Below are 16,660 nucleotides of genomic sequence, written 5' to 3' on the forward strand. Positions count from 1 at the left end.
GTATCCTAGCTATAAAGTTCAAAGTCACTTTGAATTCAAAGACCTGTTCTCAGGAATAAAAGCTGAGTTTTAGTCACAAATGATTCAGGGGAGGAAAAAAAATTAAAAAGTAATCAATACACATTATAGCATAAGCATAGCTTTGCTTATAAATCAGAAGAACAGACAAGACAGGGCTAGTCACCATTACCTTGGGCTTCTTCCAGTAATCCTGAGGTAGATATCATACAGGAATGCTGGTGCCTTATGGCTTACAGCAATCCAATAATGATATAAAAGGTGATTGGAAGTTAGATTTACATTGGGCCGTCTGAAGGCCTGTTCGAGAGGATTCCTCTTGAAAGTAGAAATTACATGGTATTCTGAGAAAGAAAAGTTGTGTAACAGCTTTGATAATAACCATGTAAAATTTTATGTTTTTCAAAGTACATAACAGTGTACAATATTTACTTCAGCATGTTACTTAATAGCCACCCAAGCTCTTCTACAAGCCAAAGAAACTAAGTGAAAACAAAATCAAGGTTTAACCTAAAATACTGTTAAACTGGTTCTTATTGTGATGGAGAGGTCATTTATACCTTCACATCTTCAGTAGCATACTCTATTGTATGCTTCTCTCTTCATGTTCCTCATCCCTGCCTTAGAAGTGGTTAATTACAACCACAGCAATTTAAGTTCATACAGCATGTAAAGCTACTCATCTACATTTCATGAAGGCTATTCTAATCCTTCCGTGGAGTGCAATTTCAAAACTTATGGAGGACTTTGCAAGCATCTGAAATGCATTTAAACTGGCATTTTTAAACAACTTATACATATTTAAGCATTAAGAAATAAGCAATTATGAGGGACTCCATAAGAAACTTCTGCTAACACCTGAAAATTCTGTATGTGACAGACATCCAGGATCAGTTTCTTATTTAGTTATGTTGAAATTCGCCTCCTCTTTGCAATAATCTCTTGTAACTTTATGCTGTTTTTAGACAGTGTTTAAATACCCCAGTTCAAGTTTGGCTGAAGCAATAAGGTTTATAAATACAGATGCATATAAAATAGGCAAATGCAAGTAAAAAGCATGAAGAAAGTAGTCAAGAGAAGCAGATGTAGGTATTTAAGTTAACTGAAAGAAAAAATAATCTGAGTTTAAGAACTTTATTCCTAAAGAATTGAGAACTAATAAACATCTTTACCATGCAAGTCAGCTTGTACTGCTATTTGTAACAAGAACTATTACAAAGCTTCTGGCACACTGGTTACATTGTACTCAGGATATCTGAGAGTTGAAAGTAGGTAATCATGTTCCTAGTGATTAGTTTTCTGGTAGGAATAGCTGAAGTCTCATGTAGCTATGTGAAGTTTAAAAAAGAAACTTTAAATCAACAATTAACTGAAGCCAAACACAGTGAAGAGTTATGGAAGTGCAAAGCTATTACCATATCCTTCAATTATGCAGATGTACAAAGCATCTAATTGTGGGCTGTTTATCCATATGTATTTAGTACAGTTGGCATTTAACCAAACATCACAACCGCCCCTCCGAGCAATGCTTTTCTCTGCACACTACCCACACTCTTAAGATTAGGGCATGGCAGCATCAAACAGAAAAATCAGTTCTCCCATAATTTAAGTTATAATGGAATAAAAAAAGAACAAAATGAAACTGTGGTAATGTTACAAAGGGAGAGAATTAACAATGGGAGATAATGAAAAAGCATGATACACTGCAAAATTGAGAGGTATGGCTAGTATACTAGTTTCAATAATAAATATATGATGTACTGGTTATAGCTTATGCTTTTAGTATCTGACCTTGTGTTTCTATTAAAGCTTATGAAAAAAGAAACATGGCATACCAACTTCACCCCAGTGGAAAGGATTGGTGCCACCTGTTGTACAGTTATATACCATGACATTTCTTGGTCTGGGGGAAAAGAGACAGAAGAGCAAGTTAGAAGACAAACTACCTTTTTAAAAAGAAACACAGACAAGAGACACACCCCTAGGTTATCCCTTCTCTCAACAGCATCATTTACATAGAGCAGAAAGCATCAGTTGTATGTTATTTTTGGCTTTCTATATCATCTTCCAGTATTCTACTCCTTCTTTAACTACGACTTTTCTTCAGACGAGGTGTCACATATATTACTGTAGATTGTTACAGTTACAACAAGGCTTAAAAACGAATTTTCAGGCATAGCTTGTACAACAGTATCAGTAGGTGGTTTCTTCCTCTTTGATGTAAGGAAGTTACACTCTGAGGAACTAATGCTGTTAGAACTTTAGATACCTTTGTCATGGGGGAACAGCAGGACAACTAATTAGATGTTCAATAAAAGACCATTTAAAATACAATATATACTTTTAAAATACTTAGTACTCTGTATTGTCACCTGTTATACCTATTAACTCCAGAATACCAGGCTGCAGCCAGTGTTGCATTGACAACAACATCTACTGGAACAAGATCTGCTAATGCATCATTGGAAGCTCTCATTGTTCGAAGAATTCCTTTTCCTGCCTTAAAGAACAAAACAAAACAGCAAAAAAATGAAACAGAAGACCCACCCACAAAATACATGAAACTTTGCTTCATTTAAAAAAAGAAGACAAAAAAAAAAAAAAAAAAAAAAAAGAATATTCATTACTTACAGCAATGAAGAGACCACTAGGTCCATTGAAATTATCAATCCATCCCTGCCAGGAGGGAGAGAAAGGGTTTGGTTAGAGTACACTAAAATCATAAGTTTCAAGTGAAAATCTGAAAAGCTTCCACAAGTGTAAGGGGTGGAGGGAACAAATAATAAAGAGGAGAAAGATAACAACATCCATGTCTCTAAATGAAGTTCTTCCATAGCAAAATCTGATGATATAACAAGTTGCTATAATTCAGACTATCTGAAAGTTCACTGGTCTTCCAAAGTGAGATGCTAGCTTATTTCTTAGTAAAACCGCAAGGTATTGTCTGTACAAATATTTTTATGTTGCAAATATTTAAGTTCACAAGTATTTTTAGAACTTTAGACCTGCTTCTGGCAGCCCGGAGAAAACAGGTAAGTAGTTTTACTACTAATTATCAGTTTTTCCATTTTGCAAACAGAAGTCATTCTTGCTTATCTTGAATGACAGTATTTAGACACTCCATACCTATTGGTCTGTCATGTACATTGTACATGCTCAGAAATGTATACTAAGACAATTTCATGGATTTTAAGGGCTTGAGACATATAGTCTTGAACGGGGAAAGTTACTCCACACCAACCTTCCATGTAGGAGGAAGCATACAGCACATATGCTATGTATCAGTATAGCATACAGTACATAGAACTTATGCCATACCCTGAAAAGCTTACAGGGTTTGACTAAAAGAAGCAGAGTCAATACATCTTTATGTCCTGCAGTCTCCATTTTTCTTAGTCATCCTTTGCAGCTACTGACATACCAAAGCACCTCAAAGAGGGAAAACTAGATGAAGATACAGAGAATCGTGAAGTAAAATGTTGACTGTTATTTGATATTTGAAACAGTATCTGTGATAGAAATGTATTTTCCTATAATTAGAAGTAAACTACCCTAGATTTCCCACATAAGAATTTGGCAGCCCTCATTACCAGAACTTTTATCCAGAAGCCACCAAGACATAACTTCATAGACTAAAAGATTCCCCTCTACACAGGTCACCAGGTAAACAGGTTGCCACTATATACTAGAGTTTACAGGCAAGATGGTCAGGTGAAAACAAAGACTTACAGGAAAAGGCTCCTTCCAGCTAGCACCAACAATAGATGGCCTTATAATAGCTGTGTTTAACTTTGCACCTTCTTGTTGCACGACATACTCGGCTAAGGCTTTTGTAAATGTGTAAGTATTAGGTCTGTCACCTATCAGTTTAGGAGTAATATCATTCACTAGGCCATCATCCATCCACCTAAAGAAACACAGTAAGAGGCAAGTGTAAACTACTGCACATTGCTTCACTGGGCAGGGAGGTGGGGGCAAAAGCAATATATAAAAACAATTACCAGATAAATAAAAAGTACTTTGGAAAGCAAAATTAAAATCCAATTTCTTCATCAAAACACCACCCAAGGCAAGAAAACCCACTCAAACACCACACACCAAAACCACAGAAGCATTAGCATTACCCTAGAAGCTTCATAAGCACAGGACAAGAAATTGTGATGGAATTGTAGGCAATAATTAAAACTTCAGTTCTTTATTTCACCTTTCTGCAACAACCCCAGTATCTAACACTAAACTAGTACACTTTAAAGCTCAACTTGATTTTCAGAATTTAACACGTACTCCCACTGAGGTGAGCATGTCACATGTCTTCCTACTTTAAACAGCTGGAAGTTGTAAAACATATCCATAAGCACTTGCACATCAAACAATGTCTCTTGACAGCTTGTACTGCACTTGGCTTTAAAAACCACATAGCCTCCTAAAATAGTATTCTTTAAAATATAAGAGTTAAGGGGTTTTGTTTAATTATTTTGCTTATTAAAAGAAAATTATCAAATTTAATACTAACAGCTCATCTGTTACTTTGATTGTATACTACTATTTAAATTAAGGTGGCAAGTACATATGCAGAACCTTCTTGAATAGGTATCTTAGGAATGTTATATTTGAGTTCCTATGGCATATAAAATATAACCCTTTGTAAGACAAGTATGAAATTAAAGTCAAGTAACGAAAAAGCACCTTGAAGAGTAACTAAAGTAACTAAAAAGTACTAATGTAATTAAAAAGCACCCATTCTTTCTGATGACCTGACATCCTATGATTCTTTCAAGGTGCTTTTTAGTTACTTGATTCTAGTTTCATATTTGCCTTACAAAGAGTGATATTTTATATGAACGGGAAGAAGAGACTGATTCGGAGAGGACATAATTATTACATTACATTTGACTTATACCATATTTGCCACCTATTTCAGTTAGGGTTTGATGGCCACTGAGTAACACCTCAGGTCAACTAACATGCACAGAAAATAAAATACAGAATGAGTATCCCCCACACCTTCAGTAAGTACTACTTTACACCTAGCTCAGCTGTTAAGTCACAATAAAACCTTTGTCCATCTCCTGCACAGAAAAGGGACATGTCAGGGACACTGTCACACTTGCAGCTAACTACTTCATCTTTCAGGTTTCCCACAATCTTTTGGTACTTTGTTACTAGGAAGCAAGTGGTTACAGATTACTGAAGCAATACATACTCAAGACAATCTATAAGTTTCTTGGGATCAACAGGAGGTGGATAAACTACTTCCTCAATCTGTTTTCGATTGCAATATGCATAGGCAGTTGAAACGTGCATGAACACTTCCAGATTCTTCATTTGCTGTGCCAGGAAGAGGAGCTGTTGTGTAGCAGTCACATTTAATTTAACAGCATCTCTGTTGATTAAACACAACTTTCATTAGCAGAAAGCAAGACAAAAACATGCAAAAAGAAATAACTACCCATATCACTCCTAAGTGCCTTACTGACAGGCATATAAAGTACTCCTAAACAAAACACTCTCCACAAAAAAGCATCACAGTGTCCTAACTTTCTCCTTAGAACACTATGCTGCAGTTTTACTATAGAACACATCCCAGTATTCAGGATAAATTTTGTTAAAGAAAAAAGAGAAGAAGAGGAGGGAAAGAGAGAAGAAGAGGAGGGAAAGAGAGAAGAAGAGGAGGGAAAGAGAGAAGAAGAGGAGGGAAAGAGAGAAGAAGAGGAGGGAAAGAGAGAAGAAGAGGAGGGAAAGAGAGAAGAAGAGGAGGGAAAGAGAGAAGAAGAGGAGGGAAAGAGAGAAGAAGAGGAGGGAAAGAGAGAAGAAGAGGAGGGAAAGAGAGAAGAAGAGGAGGGAAAGAGAGAAGAAGAGGAGGGAAAGAGAGAAGAAGAGGAGGGAAAGAGAGAAGAAGAGGAGGGAAAGAGAGAAGAAGAGGAGGGAAAGAGAGAAGAAGAGGAGGGAAAGAGAGAAGAAGAGGAGGGAAAGAGAGAAGAAGAGGAGGGAAAGAGAGAAGAAGAGGAGGGAAAGAGAGAAGAAGAGGAGGGAAAGAGAGAAGAAGAGGAGGGAAAGAGAGAAGAAGAGGAGGGAAAGGGAGAAGAAGAGGAGGGAAAGGGAGAAGAAGATTTCTCCAATTTCACTCCTCATTTAAGACAGTCCTTAAGGACAAGACAGAAGAGCAAATAAATCCCTACAATTTCTACCAGAACACAGCTTACTGACCACTACTGGTATTACTTTATACTGATACTCTCTCCAGCCTATAAAAACTTATTATGAGCACTAGTTTTCCTTTACATTGTGTACTCATTGATTAAGTTTGAACAATACAGCTGAATAAAACTTTATTGCAATAGACTGACTAAAACCAAATCAAGGTCCCTCCCAAAGAAGCACTCAGTTTAGGAGTGCTTTATCACATATTACTACTGAAGCATTAAGAGGACAGGAGGGAGCCCTATACCAAAGCAATTAACATAAATGGAGAAAGTTATTTCTCTGTAAAATACTATGCCTTCTTTTAAGTGTTGTCTTCACTGCCTCTTTAAAGAGTCCAAGGAAGGAGTTAATAATCAGAGCTGTGCATACCATCTTAAGATACACAAGTGTACAGCAAATACAAATTAGGAAAAGTTCCAAAATAAGCCCAAGTATTTTACTTTATTGACTTTATTACTATCACTGGTCCCAAGCCAAGCATTTTGAACTTTACTTTAGTACTCCTGTTAAATAACTTGATGAAGGCTGCTCTAGGCAGTCTTCAGATTTTCAAAGTTCCTCCACCATTTCAGCACTGAAGAAATGCTCTTATTTTCTATTTTGCTAACAACATATTGGCCCCACCAAGAAAGTCGAAACTGCCAGAGGCTTGGTTTTTTTTTTTTGGGTGGCAAGATCCCATTACACCAGTCTTTCAAATTGTTTTAAAGTCTCTCCAGACTCTTGCCATGCTGGCAGTTCCTTAACATTTCAGGACCAGGAAACAGTGATAAACACGAGCTACTTTATGAGGTTTCTGTATACATTACAGTATTCTTAGACAGGTCATGCCAACCTTTGTAACAACTCAAAGAAAATACGAGTTGAGAAGTGTTTCTTTAGTCCTCCCCTCCCTGGCCCCCTGAAAACTAAAGCTATTCTGAAGTTATTTACTCAAATCAGATATTTATTCAAGTGGTTTAACACTAAATCAAGTAATTTGTTTTTGCCAAAAGGTACATATCTTCTGGTAGATATATTTCTCTAGTACTGGCTTAACAGATTAGCTGTACAACATGGAAGTTTTCAACTTTTACTTTACACCTTTCTCCCTGTGCATCTGCTTCTCCCTATCCCCTCCAACACAAGCCTGTATTCTTAATGAAGGACTTCTTAAAGACAGAGAAAGCTGGGTGGTATTTATCTCCTGTTTGTTCATCAGGTAGAGAACAAGTGACAGAACTTCCCCATGTACAATTTTGCGAAAAAGTTATCCTCTGAAAAAACCTGTTCCCCTTCTCACAAGGAAAGCTAATAGTTTTTGTTTCCTTTTACACAGTAGGAAAAAGAGCTCTAACATCACCAGTGAACACAGCACATACAGCTACAGTTTATTTGCATCCTTTCTACCCATCCTAGAGGCTAGAACAGCACATAATGTCAAAAGACTCAGAGTAACAACATGCCCCCTGGTCTTTTCAACAGCTTCCCTTCATAAAGTCTTTGAAACCAAGGCACAGGTATTTAGGTTAAAATTTTAGTACCTTTGGTAAACTATTGTCTTAGCAGACAGAGTATACAGAATTTTAGACTTACCTTAGTGTCTCATTGAATCTGACTGTGGCAGCACAATGAAATATAATATTGATGCATTCTCTAAGTTTTTCCTTGATAGGTTCACTAAGGTCGAGTTCAGGCTGTGTAAGGTCACTCGTAATTACTATTATTTTTGCTCTGAAGTCTGGCTGCTCATCTCTCAATCTGTCAAAAAGCTTTCAAGAAAACAAAGTTTTCAAGTTTATAGCCAGGGAAGGTAAGATACGTCTTCATTAAAATTAAGAAAAAAAATTCCACAATTTTTGCTTATACCGAGTTATACCTCCTTACATCAAGATCATCACTAAGTCTGTTAGGAATATTACAGTAACACATTACTGACTTTGCATGAACATTCTGAGCAATGCAGTTGTGCACACTTTTATCTTACACCAGTGAAAGCAGCATTGCTCTGTTGTATAGAAGATTGTGTTGTATAAAAGCTAGTAAGACTTCAGTTTGTACTTGATTTTTTAAAATCTCTCCTTAAAACCAGACCACTATCAGAATCAAGAAGGAACGGGCCCTAATAGACACCAGGACTCAAGTGAAATTTTAAGTGGCCGTCTAAATACTGTTACCTCCTTTCTTTCAACAGAAGGAAAAGTCTGCCCACTTCCCAAGTTTGACAGTAACTACTAAAATTTTTTTAGACTTGCACAAATCATGCTGGTTTTTAGGTTTAGAAAGCTTTCATCAAGCTTTAAAAACTTCCAGTGACTTAAGAAATGCTATCCCCCAGAATTACACTAGCTTTAGAGAACTTCCAGTAAAAAACACCTGTTTCTCTGCCTAATTAAATGAAAAACGCAGTGCTAAAGGTTGTGTACAGTGGTAGAACATATGATCAAATCTTAAACTGATGTTCAGCTACCCTCACTGAAAAAGTCTCATCCATACCATATTCCATCACACATTCTCCTCATAATTAAACTGGGTTCTAGACACGTGGCTTATTGCACACACTTGAAAAAATCTTGCCTCATCCTATTTCCACTCACTAGTATGCAAGCTTACTTAGCAAAATAGTATTGTGGAACTTTTCAACTTCTCATCTTGACTGTTTCACTCGAGCAGACTCCTCCTCTTAATTGTACAGGGCACAGCATCTCAGAAGTCAATTAAAATTTATAAAAATCACAACAGCAGTCTTTTTTTTTCCCCTCTAAGAATGCAATTATACTGAATGCAAATAGTTAAAAGATATTTGATTACAGAACAAAGTAAATTCATTTTCATCTATTAAGTCACCTAAGGGTGCAACTTCATGACTCAAGTTGCATCAGGGGAGATTCAGATTAGTTACGAGGAAAAATTTTTTAATGGAAAGAGTAGTCAGGCATTGGAACAGGCTGGCCAGAGAAGTGGTGGAGTCACGTTCCTGTAGGTGTTCAAAAAAACGTGTGGACATAACTCTTGAGGATATGGTTTAGTTGGCTGGTGATGCTGAGTTGACAGTTGGATTTGATGTTAGAGGCCTTTTCCAACCTTAATGATTCTATGATTCTATGACTCTTATAAGTTTGTAGTGCTGCCAAACAGACTGATCTCTCTATTAACTTCTCCATTTCTGTGCTGCTTCTCCTGCACTGGCAATAACAAGTAGCCTGGTGGCTGTGCAAGCATGAGTTTGCTAGTATAGCTAAAAAAATAGAGGGGTTCATAGGGATTTTTTAAACTCAGCTGTGACCTGATGCAGCTCACTATGTGGCCACCTGAAGTACTAGTGGTAATATCATAGTGAGAACACATGACATCTCCAGTGACAGAGGTCTACACCAATTTCCCAAACATGAGGCTTCATCTTAAAGGACAAAGTTGTCAAGACAGCAATTCTTAGTTCACAGTGAACAGCAAACAGTGGTTACCTAAGGGCAGGAAGTTTTGTCATTTTGGAAATAAACACACTGTGCTTTCAATTAGAATGACACTGCCTGCCTCCAGGAACTGAAGCAACTACCTTTTAACTGTATTAACATGTGGTATGCATTATAATAAAGTAGTCCCAGGGATAAGAAACAAGAAACTGGTTTTGTACTTTCTAGTCTGTACATTTTACCATATCCAAACATTATTCCTACATACCTCATACCAGCATTGACACCACTACAAAGAGGAATAAGAACAAAAATCTAGAGCACATGCAATACGTAGAACAAATTAGAGGAATTAGATATCTGCAGTCCAAAGGAAGCAAAAAATGTTGAGTTTTCTGATATTTGCAGCTCAATACATTTAATTATCATATTTACCCATTTGGATTTTAGCCTCTTCAAGGAACTGAATGTCCAAAAAAATCCATAGAACAGTTAATGAGCCCATCGAAATTGTGAAAAATCAGTCAGGGCCCTTACAACTGGACAACTTAAGATAATATTCTTATTAAAACCTGTCATATTCTTTTGGAGGAATCTTTTATTTAACTCCAGTTAAGCAATATGCTTTCAATCTAATTTGTCTCACTATGTGATGAAGACAAAAATATCTGACCCTATCTACATCTCTACATAGATGCACAGCACCATCCTTTTATGCTCTTGCTCTAGGGACTAAGATGTAGGACCACCTCAAGCAGTAGTCCTACTTGCCAAGACCTGTGTTGTGAACCTGCTCCAGCAATAGTATTTACTCAGACTCAAAACACCAACTCCTGCTGAGGTATCAGACTACAAGCAGAAGATGTAGACTCAAATTTAAAAGTCTTTTAGAACCCAGGAGATTTCCAAAAGCTATACCTATACTGGGGCTTAAGCCTTATTGAAGCTTAACTCAGCCACCACTTCTGCTATGGTCCCCCCTGCCCAAGTGTCCCCCACTTTTCATTTGGGTAAAAGAAGGGGACTGAGAAACTTTTCCTTTCTCATCTCAGATCTTAGTCCGAAGATCTTTCCTTTTTTAGGGAGTGACAAACGGGAGAGGTTTACGTCGAAACAACCTGCAGCTCGATTTTTAACCTAGAACCTCACCATAACTCATTCTGCTGCATTCTACAGAACTGCAAGCAGATGCTTTTGAGCAATAAGCTAGACTTTTGACATAGTTACAGAAAATAACTTACTAGGAACACCAACATCCTCACATCTGCTGTAATCTTAAGTAGTCAGAGTGGTAGAAATTAATTGTCTCACTTTAAACAACTTACCCCTCTAGCCTAAATGCAACCAGACTTTCTTATTGATTCCCCTTAAGCACCTCCTAAGCACCCACTTTATACAAATCAATGCATATCAATGTATTTCCTAAGCCTAAAAAAATTAAGCTGCCAGCTGCCATGTCCTGTAAGAGAAAGACAAAAATAAACACTGCTTTAGCAATGTTCATGTTAGAAATCTCTCCCCTTCCTGTGCATCCTTCTCATCATAAATGGAATGAATAATCTGCACTAGAGCAATGCAGTATAATCTATCAGTTACCAAAGTAATAAGAATTACCAGCCTAGCACATCAAAATAAGGTAATGAGCCTCTTTAGGAGGAAAGTATCTTATCCAGCATGCACAGAAAGTCTTTTAGATAACCACTTTAATACTTCCACAGCACAGAATTTTATTTTTCCTGTGATGTCTCAAGTTTATAATAACCTGTATGACTAACAAAAATCAGTAATAGAACCTATTAAGACATACATTTCTGTTCTGTTTACAGACAGAAGCTATTTAAACAACCTGCTAAATCACATTCTTGCTTACTGGTAGAGCCAACAACACACAAGAAACAAGAAGTACTAAGTCTCAACTTACAGAACAGAAGAAAAGGCACAAGAAAGTGACTTGCTTGTGATTTAAAGAAGGGACTCAATCCCATCCTACAGTTCCCAGCCCACAGCACCTCTCCACCTTGATTATAAAAGTTATCTTAACAAATTTAGCTCAAAGTGTTTTATTTCTCAGTTTCGCATTACAGCTGAATATCCTCCTCCTGAATTAAATACAGGGTAATTTTCTGCTACTGGCTTTGCTAAAGATTAATAGCTTGGAAAACAGCCCTAGAAGCACTGCGAGATCTTGGTTTTTATATTTGTTAGAACAAAATACATTTAATATTTTGGTTTAGAAAAAAGGTTGTTCTCAAAAGGCAACAGGAACATTATGAAAGAGGAAAAAAGGTACTTTGAGAGCATATGGCACATACCTTACAGTTGGTAATTTCTTCTATTCGTGCTTCAGGGGTCAGACCTGCTTTGTGTCTTACCAATGCATAGACTGCATTCACTTTGGGACAAGATCTGAGCAGCTTTTCCAAAAGCACTTTTCCCATGAAGCCTGTAACTCCTGTCAGGAGTACATTCTTTCCTTCATAGTATTCAGGAATGGAAACCATTATGACCTAAATAAAGTTAAAGACAAAAGTATATTAACAAACTTCTGCAGAATATATATCTATCAGCACAGATGCAAACATTCAACCTCCTACCTCAAAGGAACCTTAACAGCCTTTGTTTTCAACTGGTAACCAATACTTAAAAGATGTCTTTTTTTCCTCATGCCAGAAGAATCTCAAAGGGTCACCACAGTCAACCCAGACCTTCTTGTAAATTGCCCCCATAACAGCATCTTAAGCAATTAGACACAGTCTAGGAAAATAGCTAGGAAAATAAACTTTAGTTTATTTCCATCTCTATGTGCATGCTCCTTCCCACTCTTAACTGGATGTTCCATGTAAATTAAAGGTCATACCATTAAAATGGAATCACAAGCAGATACTTCAAATATGCTGACAGAAAACAGAGGCCCAGACACCTGCCAGTTGCTGGCCATTGTATTTCATCTGTGTCAGCAAAATCCCGTGAGCATGGACCTGAGCCTTCCTACCAGCACTGCAAGGCCAGAGAAAAGGGGATAGTTTCTTGTTATGAGAACCGGTTTTACATTGACTACAAGCCCCCAGTACAGCTTCTCAGACAATACAGCTTTACAATACAGGTTTCCAACATTTTTATCAATTAAGTTCCTCCCATCCTCAATTCAGTGGTTAGCCACAACTATACCTCCTAACAAAATGAAGGGCAAAGGATTATTACTCAAATCCAGCACAAAGCTCCAGTTCTTAGGTTAACGATAAGGATTATTCTTACTTTCCCCTCCCTTAATCAACCACGTGGAGATCATGTCTAATTCTAGAGACTGGAAACTGAAAGACCTTCTAAAGGAAAATATACTGCCTATTTTTACATTCATGTGGTATTTAGACCTGGACCTTTGTGACCTTTAGAACTCCTCCTGTACCTCAGGCTAACTTCAAGGCATCTTATTAAGTCAGATACACCAATATCTTTACCATAACCCTCCAACAGCTTACTTTTACTGAAGACTGTAGCATATGGATACACTTTGAGTATGTTGTACTAATGTTTCTAATTAGAGACTTATAAAAATAATGAGCTGCTGTAGTTAAAGTCTAGTTACAGTTTTCTGTAACAGATCCACACACTAATTACTACAACCAAAACACCACCAAAATGCACATGCTATAAAATCACAGTACTAAAAACCAAAAACGAGTCATTAGACACAGATAGAGAGCATTTAAGCAATGAAGAATTACAATACTGAATACCTAAGCAGTATGAGCACCTTTCTTCACCTACCACTGAGAATAAAGAAATGCAACTTTGTAAAACACTCAGTTCTTCTGAAACAGAAGGCTACTACAAGCAGGAACAAGGAATTCACACAAGATATTGACAACTAGGAGTGAACAACTACAGACTTACTTGACACTTTTTGGCCAAGCATGTAAATACTTTTGGAACACTTGTCCACATCTCAGGTACCTGTCTCTAATATTCAAGTATGTCCTTCCTGTAATTTCCACTTTCCTGGTCATTGCATTACACCATTCAGCCCCATGTCTTCCAAAAAAACTGGATGTTTGCTTCCACATACAGAATAAGACTCCTGTTACCACAAAGAATAAAAGGAAAACTCATGCAACTATTACCATACTGATTTTGCCACCAAGATTCAATTTTGTTATGGTTCCTGTGTAATCTTGTTACTTATTTTACTAATTCACCTGCCTAGCTATAATCCATGTATGTTACCCCTTAGGACTATGACAGTACTTTAACACCATCAGTTCAGTTGCTGTCCCTCAACTGAAAGCTTAATACTACTCTTACTTCACACAGTGCCAATACCCTCAGTCTGCAAACCTGTCCACATGGGCAGAGACAGTCTTTGGCAATGTACATACAGGAACTTTGCTACAAGACCCAGTATGTGGACTACAGTCCAACATCCATTTCTAAAGGTGCAAGCAACAAAAAGGGTTATGCTGCCAGTGGGAATATCTGCATAGCTACAGTCAAGCTTTTTAGCTAACTGAAAACAATTGATAATTTTTAGGGTCATGATATAAAGAGATTAGGAGCCGGAAATTAGGAGCCACAATAGATCAGAAATTGTCCTGCCTCAGTTCTTTCCAACCATACTCCTTTGCGTACAAGGTTGATATCAGACCAAAAATAATTACACTACTCTCCTGAAACTCCTACAGAATACCTGGCCTACAAACCATCTAGATACAAATCTATGATGAATCTTATCTATGAAAACTGCTCTCTTTAAGAAGTCCAACATATACATAAATACATTAACACTTAAGAAGCACCAACATTTCTATTTACAGGCTAGGAATTTGTGGGTTTTTTAAGACTGACTGGACTTTGAGAAACTCTTAACACCATTTCCTTTTACTCTGCTCTTCAACAACTAGCCTCTGGTAGACTTTATTCATAGCAATCTTTCACACTAAGTTTGTCCTCTACTTTATATGCTCCAGAAGATTTCAGCTAGAAAACAGAAATGGTGACCTTTACAGGAGTATAAATTGCTGCAAAAGTTACAGCAATAAATATCAGGATTGAGGGAACCATCTAGAAGCATCAAATTTGAATTAGGGGGGGGAAAATGTGTATGGAATCTACATGTGAATGAAGAAAGCCTGAAAAAAAGACCACTGTTTTGCCCTACCAAAAAAAAAAAAAAAAAGTCAACAGATGGAACAGGGAAGAATGTTCTCATCTTCCACCTACCTTTCCCTGCCTTCTCTGAGAATGCATCTCCACATGCCAGCAAGCATAGCATTACTGGCAACTCTAAATTTCTACCTCAGGAGAGACTTGTCACAGCTGTAATACACTAACTTTTAAACTAATCAATGAAGTACATCAAAATTGTGTTTAAAAAATGCAACAAAACAGTTACAAAACAGATGTAGTTCCCAGTGGAAATTTAGTTTGACATCTACACAATAGGTGACATCTGACATAGGTTCAAAAAAGATGCCTTTCTTGCAAGACAACAAAGCAAAATCAAACTTGGCATTTCAGCAATCATTTTAACTAGTTTTGAAGTGCAGTTTCTTGCATGTTTGCAATAGCTGAATTGTCTTTTCAATACAGCTGAAATGTATTTTCATATGTTGCCCAATGACTTTTTAAAAGCTACCTCTTCATGCAGGCAGTAATTCCTATCAAATACAATTTTGTCCAATACACACTCTGGAGTGCATGAATCCTTGTTCTGTAGTACTTATTAGCTCAAAAAGTAGCCAACAGTCAAGAAAAAAGAAATTTGACAGTCAAGTTCTGTACAGCATTCTTGCCCCAGAACAGAGAGGATCAAAGTTACCAGATGACATGTAGGCATGAACAGCCTTCAGTAGAGGAAGCTTCTGATTAGCTGCGAGAGACAAGTTGAAGCTATTCATCTTCCAATTCAGTTTCAGAACTAAACCAATGGTGACACTTTGAAGTTACTGCTTTTTTGAGGGGGCTGTCCTCTGATAAATCAAGAGCTCTTAAACATTTCAGGTTTAAAAAAAAAAAAAAAAAAAAAAAGACAACTCTTCACTACAGGACCCTAGCCAAAATTCCCCATCTTGTAAAAAATTCTAGTGTCCAAGGCTGAGTAAGTGCTATTATGGAGCAAACAACAGCAGCTCTGTTTGCCTTCAGAGCTACTGCAACTCATTGCTTCAAACAGAGGTCTCTCTGACTCTCAAAACAAGGACAATTCTGTTTTTAACAGAAAAAAAAATCAATTCTCAGATGTGTCCAAACACAGATCAAGATGCTTGAAGATTTGCTTTTCAAGTGCCAGGAAAGCCTGCTGCAGTTCAATCGAATGTTTAAATACTAAATTCAGCAACTAGAAAGAGTGTGCAAGTACGTCCTTGCTAGAGATTAAATAGTTTGTTTTCCTAGTTTATCACTGACAGATATTAGGTCAACAACATGCTCCCTCAAAATTTAATCGTATTGAGATTAGCACGCACAGGAAATAGAAACCACGTACTTCCCAATGTCTCAAGCATCAGCAACTAGCCACAAAGTTCTGCAAAACATACAGCTTGACCAACTGATTTCCCACCTTCCCTCCAACAGCTTGAACCTCATACTAGCAGCAATACAACAGAAAAAAGGTCTAAAAGTAAACTAGAAGAAACATTCATGTATGCTCAGGAGATGAAGTCCATCAAATCTGAACACACCAAATATTTTTCAAAGCCACACTTGCGTGCATCCGGACCAAAAAAAAATCATTACCAGAATCCCTCATATAGAGCTTCAGTTGCCACATTGTGAAGACACTATAGCAAGCCCCTGCTCCTCCTAAAAAAAAAAAATAAAAAAATCTAAGTACTGGAGGAATTCAGGCAAAGGAAGTAATATTTATCTCATCTAAAAAGGGTTAGTGTCAGAAAGACAAGCCCAGGTCATACCATGATATCATGTCTCGTTTCAGTTCGTGCCTTTTTTCCACAAAAGTACATCAATGAACACTATCAGCAGAATGTCTACATCTTCAACAACCACAAGGGTCAATGACCTCCCCTATTTGGACAACACCTATCCAGCAT

General features: G+C 37.2%; 1 protein-coding gene across 5 annotated transcripts in view; it reads right to left on the reverse strand.

Annotated features, from left to right (window-relative positions):
* The window catches only part of FAR1 (fatty acyl-CoA reductase 1), a 35,441-nt gene that overhangs the window by 12,483 nt on the left and 6,298 nt on the right, over window positions 1-16,660 (reverse strand). Inside the window, exons 1-9 of one of the 5 annotated variants that reach the window (XM_071762517.1) lie at window positions 16,347-16,365; window positions 11,927-12,121; window positions 7,798-7,973; window positions 5,222-5,401; window positions 3,748-3,925; window positions 2,650-2,694; window positions 2,391-2,518; window positions 1,854-1,921; window positions 191-362 (exon numbers count right to left, since the gene is read on the reverse strand). In XM_071762517.1, the coding sequence (XP_071618618.1) occupies window positions 191-362; window positions 1,854-1,921; window positions 2,391-2,518; window positions 2,650-2,694; window positions 3,748-3,925; window positions 5,222-5,401; window positions 7,798-7,973; window positions 11,927-12,115 (1,136 nt within the window). In that variant the 5' untranslated portion in view covers window positions 12,116-12,121; window positions 16,347-16,365. Of the gene's footprint in view, window positions 1-190; window positions 363-1,853; window positions 1,922-2,390; window positions 2,519-2,649; window positions 2,695-3,747; window positions 3,926-5,221; window positions 5,402-7,797; window positions 7,974-11,926; window positions 12,122-16,346; window positions 16,366-16,660 lie in introns of those variants that run through there. The other 4 variants (XM_071762520.1, XM_071762522.1, XM_071762519.1 and 1 more) reach the window with 4 other exon arrangements.

Source organism: Heliangelus exortis, chromosome 18 (assembly GCF_036169615.1).
Source record: "Heliangelus exortis chromosome 18, bHelExo1.hap1, whole genome shotgun sequence".
NCBI lineage: Eukaryota > Metazoa > Chordata > Aves > Apodiformes > Trochilidae > Heliangelus > Heliangelus exortis.